This window comes from Lipotes vexillifer, unplaced genomic scaffold (assembly GCF_000442215.2).
Source record: "Lipotes vexillifer unplaced genomic scaffold, Lipotes_vexillifer_v1.1 scaffold98, whole genome shotgun sequence".
NCBI lineage: Eukaryota > Metazoa > Chordata > Mammalia > Artiodactyla > Lipotidae > Lipotes > Lipotes vexillifer.
In genome coordinates this window covers 3,296,627-3,306,776 of record NW_006799611.1, presented here as the reverse complement: position 1 = coordinate 3,306,776, position 10,150 = coordinate 3,296,627, and the positions used below count along the sequence as shown (strand labels likewise).

Genomic DNA, 10,150 nt, shown 5'->3' with positions numbered 1-10,150 from the left:
GACCCCATGTCAATTCTCTGCTTTCTCCTCAGGGCCCAGTGTAGGGCCCTGCACACATACAGTATTTCATAATATTTGTTCAGTGAATGAATGGCAAATAGAAGCCCAGAAATCACTTACCCAAGGCAGAGGCCAAACTGAGCAAGAAAACAGCTCTGGCTGTACCCACCTTCCCCCTTCCCCCACCATACACACACACAGTACAGGGCACAGGCCAACCCTTTGCTCTGGCTGCCATAGTCAGGCCGGCAGAGCCAGCTCCATGTATCGGCAGAATGGCCCCTCCCCACACCTTCAGCTGTAGCCTGTGCCTCACCTCATCATTTCCCACCCCCCTACCAAGGACAAGAGTCCCAACTGCCCAGCCACAGGGAAGACACACGGCGATGGTCCCCAGGGCCTGTTGGCCCATCTGAAGGGGACAAAGCTCACCCCGCAAGAACCGTGTTTTCTTTTTTGTTTGTTTGTTTTGTTTTCTTATTTATTTGTTTATTGGTGCATTGGGTCTTCGTTGCTGCGTGCGGGCTTTCTCTAGTTGCGGCGAGCCGGGGCTACTCTTCGTTGCGGTGCGCGGGCTTCTCATTGTGGTGGCTTCTCTTGTTGCGGGGCGCGGGCTCTAGGTGCGCAGGCTTCAGAAGTTGCAGCACACGGGCTCAGTAGTTGTGGCTCGCGGGCTCTAGAGCACATGCTCAGTAGTTGTGGCACACGGGCTTAGTTGCTCCGCGGCATGTGGGATCTTCCTGGACCAGGGCTCAAACCCGTGTCCCCTGCATTGGCGGGCGGATTCTTAACCACTGCACCACCAGGGAAGCCCAGAACTGTGTTTTCATGGTGGAATTCCCGATGGAGGATGGGGAAGAATCTCTGGGGGTAAGTTGGGGGAGGTGGGGAGGGCCCTCACCTCACTCAGGGGTTAGTTACACCTTCTAAAACAAAAATGGGGACCACCCCTCGCGTTAGGATTGTCACATGGCTTTGACCTATTCAAGGTCACCTGGAAGATGCAGCCTGTGGCTGGTGGGGGGGACACTGGCCCTTTGGGGGGGCTTTGATGTGGTGTGGGCGGGGCAGACTAGAGAAACGGGGTCCATCCATGGAGTCCAGAGGTGTGATGGCTGTGTCACTGTGAGGGCCGCCCCTCCGGAGGGGCCGAGCATCTTTGCGCCCTCTGGGGGTCAGGAAGTGTTGTCTTACTTCCTGGGGGCTGGTTGCAGAAATGATCGCTTTATTATATTTTATTTTTTCCGGCCGCATGGCTTTTGGGATCTTAGTTCCCCGACCAGGGATGGAATCCGGGCCCTGGCAGTGAAAGCAGTGAGTCCTAACCACCGGATGGATCACCAGGGAATTCCCAGAAATTATCTCTTAACTTCCCTGGAGGGTGCGCCCGTCAGCAGGCGTGGCACGGGGCCAGGTGGAGAGGGCTGGCTTCAGACCATTCCCCTCACCCCACAGTTTTCTGCACACTCCTCATAAGTGATGTCAGTGCCTGGTGGCACATGTGTCCTCTGTCACCCCCAGTGGCCATCTCTGAGACGGTAGGTTGGAGGACTTGAAAGAAGGTGGCCCTGTCTGTTAGAACCACCCATCTGTCCTGTGAGCCCACATGGGTCCTCCACTCTGCACCCCGACATTCTGGGCCATCTGCCTGGGTCCCCCACAGTCAAACGCCCAGGGGACCCCCAGCTTCTGCATGCCCAGCAGCAAGGGATTTAATTCTAGCATCTGCCTCCACACAGCCTCTGCTCCTGCCATAGGGCAGGGGAGACACTCCCTGCACAGAGAGGGTTCGGGTCCTGGCCAGGGTCACACATCGGGGTTTCTCCCAAACACCCGGGTGTCAGGGGCTCCAGGGCAGGTCTCTGTCTTCCTACCTGGCTCCCCACCCCTGGGGCTCTACAGGGTGATGGAGGACTTCCTACAGAAAGGGGCACACAGACGAGGGCAGCTGGCCCCAAAAGGCCGTCCCTTCATTGGTTTGCTGCCCTTGTCCGCCCTCCCGCAATCTTTTGGGGCTTAAAATTTTTTTTTTTTTATTTCTTAAAGACAACAGCTTTTTGGCTTTAATACACAAAGTAAGTGAGGTCCTTGGTGAGCCGCTGCTCCAACCTTCCAGCCCAACACCTCCAGGGACAGGGGCCGCAGTCTCCAGCGGCCGTGGATGAAGGTGCTGAGCCAGGCTCTGGGCATCTCAGCAGCCTCTTGGGCTCAGAAGTCCGGGCTGAAGAGAGGGGCCAGGAGAGCCCACCCAGCCTGTCCAAGGAGGCAGCGGGGAGGCAGCCAGGGAGGCAGCGGGGTCCTGGTGGGGCTGGCTGTCAGTTCACCGTGGGCACCTGGCTATGATGCAGGCTGAACTCCTTGGCCTTGAGACGGAGGCTGGCGATGCTGTTGGCCATGTTGACCCCCGGGGTCGCAGGGCCTGAGCCTCCTGGGCTGTATGGCGGCACCGTGCTGGGGGCGACATAAGACACAAGGACATATTGCTGTGGCTGGAAGACCGCCAGGGGCTGGCCACCTCTGGCGGCCAGTCTTGGACCCCAGCCTCTGGTCCTCCTGCCTCCCCTCCTCAGCTCACTCGGCTGGGAAGCCTTCCCCTGGGGCTACAAGACGGGGGGGAAGAGGCAGAAGTGCCCACAGTCAGCCCTGGGACATGGAGCCGCCCCCGTAGGCTTGTGGTCCTTCCTCGCTGGACCAGGAGCTTCCTGAGAGCGGAAGCTCCTGTTCACCCCTAGCGCCTGCCCTGGGCCTGGCACACAGCAGGATGGGGCTGGGATGAACACACACCTGTATGGAAGGAGGCCTCTTGGAGGTTCTCCCGCCCCAGGTAAGAGCACGGCAGTGGGGGGAGCTGGGAGAGCTGTGAGGCTAGCGTGGGCATCACTAGGACTCAGATCCCACGACCCGCTGGCTCTTGCCTCTCACAAGACCATGGCTCCAGCACAGCTGCTCGCACAGACTCAGGGGTGGGTGGCGCTCCCCGGACTGTGGGTGCAGAAACCCAACTCGCCAGCACCTCCCTCCTCTCCCTGCCCCGCCACCTTTCCCCAGCTTTGACCGGGACAAAACTGCCCCAGACTTTGACTCTGGGTCCCAGCCAGGCCCCTGGGACAGGGAACCACTCCCTCGGCCCCCCGGCCTCTCTCCGGGATGGTTGACGAAGGGTGCTGGGGCCCTCGTGCCAGCCTAGAATTCTGCAGGTTTTCAGCTTCCTCAGGATGATGTGGATTCTTCACTCCTTCCAAACAGGCCTCATTTTCTCACCCCTCCACACGCTCACACGCTTGCCCACACACCCCTTGGTGCCCCCCAGGTCCACGGGGCACCTGGGCAACTTTCCCAGCTCTCTTCAGATCCTCAGAGGAGTCTGGGCCCTAAAACACGCCACGGGGTCCCCTGGTTGCTTGCGCCCTCCCGACCCAAAAGGGTTCCCGCTCTCACCTGTAGGGGGACGAGGCCGTCCAGGAGAGATAATCGGGGCTCAGGGCAGTGGGCCGGGGAGCCACGGGCTGCTCGATGGCGGCTTCCTGGCTGTAGGACTTGAGCAGCGAGGCTGAGCGGTTGGCCAGCATGGCCCGCTCATTTCGGCGGAACTTGGCCCGGCGGTTCTGAAACCAGACCTGGGGGCGGGAAGGAGGGGTGAGCGGGCTGCTGAGGGGACCCAAGTCCTTTTGCACCCAGTATGTGCCTGCTCTGCCACCCACCCTGCACTGGCAGCTTCACCTCTCTGAGCCTCAATTTTCTCATCTGTAAAATGGGGGTGATAAATGGTGCCTGCCGCTGGGTAAGTATGTGTTGGAGAATGTGCAAGTGGATGAATGAAAGAATGAATAGATGAGCATTTAGCTGCTGTGAGGTTGTAATGAGAGAGGTGCATGCTGGGCACTCAGCTCAGGGCTGGCACGGAACAAGCACTGAACACCTTTTTTTTTTTTTTTTGCGGTATGCGGGCCTCTCAGTGTTGTGACCTCTCCCGTTGCGGAGCACAGGCTCCGGATGCGCAGGCTCAGTGGCCATGGCTCACGGGCCCAGCTGCTCCGCGGCGTGTGGGATCTTCCCGGACCGGGGCACGAACCCGTGTCCCCTGCATCGGCAGGCAGACTCTCAACCACTGCGCCACCAGGGGAGCCCAGCACTGAACACTTTAAAACGACTTTTATTTATCCAAACCCCATGTGCCAGGCACTGCTCTAAGCTACAAAGATATCAACTTCTTTCATTCTCGTAAGAACCCTATAAAACAGACCCACGTGATCCTCATTGTACAGGGAGGTACCTAAGGCACAGAGAGGCTGAGTAACTTGCTCAAGGTCACACAGCTGGTCAGTGGCAGGGCTTGGATTGAACCTCAGCCCTCCTAGCCTCAGATGGTCCTGCTCTTAAACACCTCACCTTGGCAACTCCTTAACCCTGGGTGAGCGGTGGCTGCACGCTCCCCCGGGGGGCCCACGGATGGGCAGCACTCACCTGGACACGCGCCTCGCTGAGGTTGACGCGCCGGGCTAGCTCCTCCCGCACGAAGGCGTCGGGGTAGTGCGTGCGCTCGAACACGCGTTCCAGCGCCTGCAGCTGGCTGCTGTTGAACGTGGTGCGGTTCCGCCGCTGCTTCTTCTTTCGCTTGGCGGCGCCGCCGCGCCCGGGGCTGGGACACTCACCTGCGGAGGGGCCCGAGGGTCAGCGGGGCGGCGGACAGCGCGCAGTGAGTGCCCGCAGGGCCCCCAGCCCGCAGCTGCCGAGATGATCACGACTCAGGCACCAGCTCAGCGATGTGCTCTGAGCCTTTTACCTGTGTCTCCCTCTGCTGATGGATGGTGCAGCCCGAGAACAGGAGCAGCTCCCTTTAATTCACTCCTTCATCCATTCCTTCATCCATCCATCCATCCATCCATCCATTCTGCAACACATTTACTGAGCACCTACTGGGTGGCAGGCACAGGGTTAGGGCCCTGGGGACATAACGGTGAACAAAAGCAGCCAGGTCCCCATCCTGTGGAGCCCGGGGACAAGCACCCACCGCCATGAGGGACAACTGACCTGGTGTGTGCGTGGTGGTGAGGGGGGGCGGCGGGGCCGCTGGAGATATCTACGTGTCCTCGGCTCCTAGCTCAGGCTCTGGGCATGGTAAACCCTCCATGGGTATCTGTTGTTGAATTATATTAATATACTAAAAAAGAGCAGTGAGAGTCACAGTTCCAAGGGTCCACTGCAGGCACCCACAGGTCAATGGATGCTCACAGGAATCCTATAGAAAGGTGCTCTTCATGCCCCATTTTCAGAGGGAGAAGGGAGGGGGGATGTTCAGCTACTATTTATTTCCACATTTCAATTTTACCCAAGGGCTGAACTGCTGACCCTTCCTCCTGCAGGGCCCAGCTCATTGTTCACTCCTCCAGGGAGCCCTCCCTGACCACCTGAGTCCACATGGAATCCCCTCTCCTCCACTGCACTCACCCAGCACTTAGAACCAACCCTGTCCGGTTCAGGGTCTGGTGTACCTTAATAAAAAATGTATATTTTATGGATAAATAGCAAGGTCTTACTATATAGCACAGGGAACTATATTCAATATCTTGTAATAAACAATAATGGAAAAGAATATGAAAAAGAATATATATATATTTAACTGAATCACTTTGCTGTGGACCAGAAATTAACACAACATTGTAAATCAACTATACTCCAAAAAAAAGAAAAAAAAAGAATATTTAACCAAACGTTAAAAAATCTGGATCCTTAAAATTTGTACGGAGACACAATAGACCCCGAGTAGCCAAAGCAGTCTTGAGGGAAAAAAACGGAGTTGGAGGAATCAGACTCCCTGACTTCAGATTATAATACAAAGCTACAATAATCAAGACAATATGGTACTGGCACAAAAACAGAAATATAGATCAATAGATCAATGGAACAGGATAGAAAGCCCAGAGATAAACCCACTTACCTATGGTCAACTAATCTATGACAAAGGAGGCAAGGATGTACAATGAAGAAACGACAGTCTCTTCAATAAGTGGTGATGGGAAAACTGGACAGCTACGTGTAAAAGAATGAAATTAGAACACTCCCTAACACCATACACAAAAATAAACTCAAATGGATTAAAGACCTAAATGTAAGACCAGACACTATAAAACTCTTAGAGGAAGACATATGAAGAGCAATCTTTGACATAAATCACAGCAAGATCTTTTTTGATCCACCTCCCAGAGTAATGGAAATAAAAACAAAAATAAACAAATGGGACCTAATTAAACGTAAAAGCTTTTGCAAAGCAAAGGAAACTACAAACAAGACGAAAAGACTTGTTTGTTGTTTCCAAATGGGAGAAAATATTTGCAAATGAATCAACGGACAAAGGATTAATCTCCAAAATATATAAACAGCTCATGCAGCTCAATATTAAAAAAACAAACAACACAATCAAAAAATGGGCAGAAAACCTAAATAAGCATCTCTCCAAAGAAGACATACAGATGACCAAGAGGCATGTGAAAGCTGCTCAACATCACTAATTATTAGAGAAGTGCAAATCAAAACTAGTATGAGGTATCACCTCACACCAGTTAGAATGGGAATCATCAGAAAATCTACAAACAACAAAGGCTGGAGAGGGTGTGGAGAAAAGGGAACCCTCTTGCACTGTTGGTGGGAATGTAAATTGATACAGCCACTATGGAGGACAGTATGGAGGTTCCTTAAAAAACTAAAAATAAAATTACCATATGACCCAGCAACCCCACTACTGGGCATATACCCAGAGAAAACCGTAATTCAGAAAGACACACGCACCCCAATGTTCATTGCAGCACTATGTACAATATCCAGGTGATGGAAGCAACCTAAATGTCCACTGACAGACGAATGGATAAAGAAGATGTGATACATATATACAATGGAATATTACTCAGCCATAAAAAGGAACTAAATTGGGTCACTTGTAGAGATGTGGATGGACCTAGAGACTGTCATACAGAGTAAAGTAAGTCAGAAAGAAAAAAACAAGTATTGTATATTAACGCATATATGTGGAACCTAGAAAAATGGTACAGATGAACCGGTTTGCAGGGCAGAAATAGAGACACAGATGTAGAGAACAAACGTATGGACACCAAGAGGGGAAAGTGGGGCGGGGGGTGGCGGGATGAATTGGGAAATTGGGATTGACATATATACACTAATATGTATAAAATAGATAACTAATAAGAATCTGCTGTATATAAAAAAAAAGAAAACAAAAAAAAGAAGAAAAAAAACCCTCAGTGAAGGGTCGACTTAAGATTTCTACACTATTGTATGCACACTTTACCTCAAAATTCAAAAGTAAGAGAGAAACGTAAATAAATATTAAATTTAATTTTTAAAAAATCTGGAGATTTCACGTAAGGAAAAAAAAAGTATATTTTAATAACCAAATAATGTCACTGCTTGTCGCAGGAACAGATTCAAGCAACACAGAAAGGCACAAAGTAAAACAAACTACTCCCTTCTCCCGACTCTGCTCCGCAAGATTTACAAAATTACAAATGTGTATTTAAAAAAATTTACAAGCATGAGATCACGCTGAACACATTGGTGCTGCAACTTGTCTCTCTCTCTCTCTCTCTCTCTTCTTAAAAAAATATTTATTTATTTAGGCTGCACCAGGTCTTAGTTGCGGCGTGCATGCGGGATCTAGTTCCCCAACCAGGGATTGAACCCAGGCCCCCTGCATTGGGAGCTTGCATTCTTACCCACTGGGCCACCAGGGAAGTCCCCAAACTGAAGCTTGCCTCTTTTCTATTTAATTTGCTCCAGAGATCACTCCACCTGGCCCAACAAACCCAGCCCTCTTTATTTGCATTAATTTCCATATTATACTTTCCCTCTTGTTCTCTCCCTCTGCATATCAGAACAATTTTTAAATTAGCCTTTGCTCTATCCTTCCAGCATTGCTTTTTAGAAAAATATATTATTTATTTATTTATTATTTATTTATATTGGCTGTGCTGGGTCTTAGCTGCTGCATGCAGGATCTTTGGTTATGGCATGTGGACTTCTAGGTTGCAGCATGTGGACTCTCAGCTGTGGCATGCATGCGGGGTCTAGTTCCCAGAGCAGGGATCGAACCCAGGCCCCCAGCATTGGGAGCATGGAGTCTTCCTCACTGGGCCATGAGGGAAGTCCCCAGAGTTGCTTTTTGCAAATATTTTTTTCAAGTATAATATTTTCTCCCCCTCTTCTGTTGAAAGATAGCAGGCCATGTACTGTTGTGCATCTCCCTTTTTTCCCACTGAGCAATACGTCCCAGGGATTCCTCCATCCAGCGCAGAGAAGTCCTGCATGTACCTTCTCACAGCTCTGTACCACTCGGTTGTGCGAATGTACTGTGGTTTAGTCAACTAAAACCAGAGCCCTGTGGATGGGCACGTAGTGTGTTTCCAATCTTTTGCAATTAAAGAATGCCACAATTAATAACCTTGTGCAAACATGATTTTCTATTTTTGCCAGTGAATATTTGGGACAGATTCCTAGAAGTGGGATTGCTTGGCCAGTGAGTAAAATGCTAGATGTGGCCAAATCCCCCATAACGCTTCCCAGCAGCGGTGGATAGGAAGGTCAGTTTTGCCCACATTTGGGCCAACAGGATGCATTGTGAACCTTTTGGATTTGGGGCCACACCCTGTATTTTTGCTTCCCCAGTTACACGTTCCCTTTATACGTGCTATGTTCTTCACACGATGCTGAGAAGTTGTTCAGCTGAGCATCTAGAACATTCCAGGCCCAGCCACGGATACCACTCAATCCTGGCTTTTGAATGAGCTCCCAGGTTAGCAGGGTTTACTGACTCTCGAGCAACTGGCTGATTTGATCGGAGGCTAAATTGTTCCATGAGCCTGGTAAGTAATTGCACCCGGGGGTAGGGTGGGGGGTTGTCAGGCAGGAATCAGGCAGGATGCCCGGAAAAAGATGACCTTACTTGGTTTGGACCAGTGGTTCTCAACAGAGGGCAATGTAGCCTCCAGGGGACATCTGGCAACATCTGGAGACGTTTCTGATGCACTGGGAGAGGGGGTGCTCCTAGGATCGAGGCAGAGGCTGGGGATGCTGCTGAGTACACTTCGATGCACAAGGCAGGCCCCGCGTCAGGGAATTCTCTGGTTCACCGTGTCCATAGTGCTGAGAGAGAGAGAGGCCCTGGTTTGGAGGGAGGGCCAGTACGTTTCCCCTTTGGGAAATATTGCAAACGTGGGACACATCTGGGGGTGGGGTAGGCAATGGCAGGGAACACGGAGTGGCCCCGGGCGAGCTGGCCTCTTCCCCTGGACCTGCTTCAGTCTTCACTCCTCACCCCTTTCCTCCAAGAAAAGGTGAAGATGGATGAGAATGTCTGGTGCCAGTGAACGTCTCTCCACCCCCCGCTCCCCACCCCCTTGAGCTGGAAGAAACCTTAAACTGAAATAACAAGGGCTGAGCGCTGAAACGCTGTGTGATCAAGAGCCTGAGAGTGGACAGAAGCTTCTGGAACACCAGCCATCTCGAGCCGATTTCCGCCCCCCTTCAGGCAACGCTTCTTGGGCACAAACCCAACGCAGGAGGCATTTCAGCCAAAAAAGGAGAATTTTCCAGGAAATTTAGCAATTCAAAACTGAGGGTGTTGAAATGAAAATCATTTTGCAGCCTCGGCCCCCTCCAAGTGGGCGCCGGAAGAAACAACTCTGCTCTTTGGCCAAACTGCGTGGTGCCTTGGAGCTGAAACCCTCACACAAGGGCGCTTAACACCCCTCCCAACAACCCAAGGCTCTCCCCACCCCTGATACCAGCTGGTCTCCACTGGTCTGGAGTCACATCTCCCTGGGGGTTCCCATCAAGGCAGCTATGATGGGATGTGCTCAACAAAAGTTGGTTTGGGGGCTTCCCTGGTGGCGCAGTGGATAGGAGTCTGCCTGCCAATGCAGGAGACACGGGTTTGATCCCTGGTCCGGGAAGATCCCACGTGCCACAGAGAAACTGGGACCGCGCGCCACAACTGCTGACCCCGCGTGCCACAACTACTGAGCCCACACGCCTGGAGCCTGTTGCTCTGCAACAGGAGAAGCCCCCGCTCGACCAGAGAAGGCCCATGCGCAGCAATGAAGACCCAATGCAGCCAAAAATAAAAATTAAAATTAAATCT

General features: G+C 52.0%; 1 protein-coding gene across 1 annotated transcript in view; it reads right to left on the bottom strand.

The window, feature by feature from the left end:
- Nucleotides 1-2,315: 2,315 nt before the first annotated feature.
- Nucleotides 2,316-10,150, bottom strand: part of PRRX2 (paired related homeobox 2) — a 47,615-nt gene continuing 39,780 nt past the window's right edge. The window contains exons 2-4 of the mRNA XM_007471815.1: nucleotides 4,465-4,652; nucleotides 3,439-3,617; nucleotides 2,316-2,451 (exon numbers count right to left, since the gene is read on the bottom strand). Of these exons, the coding sequence (XP_007471877.1) occupies nucleotides 2,316-2,451; nucleotides 3,439-3,617; nucleotides 4,465-4,652 (503 nt within the window). The remainder of the gene's footprint in view (nucleotides 2,452-3,438; nucleotides 3,618-4,464; nucleotides 4,653-10,150) is intronic.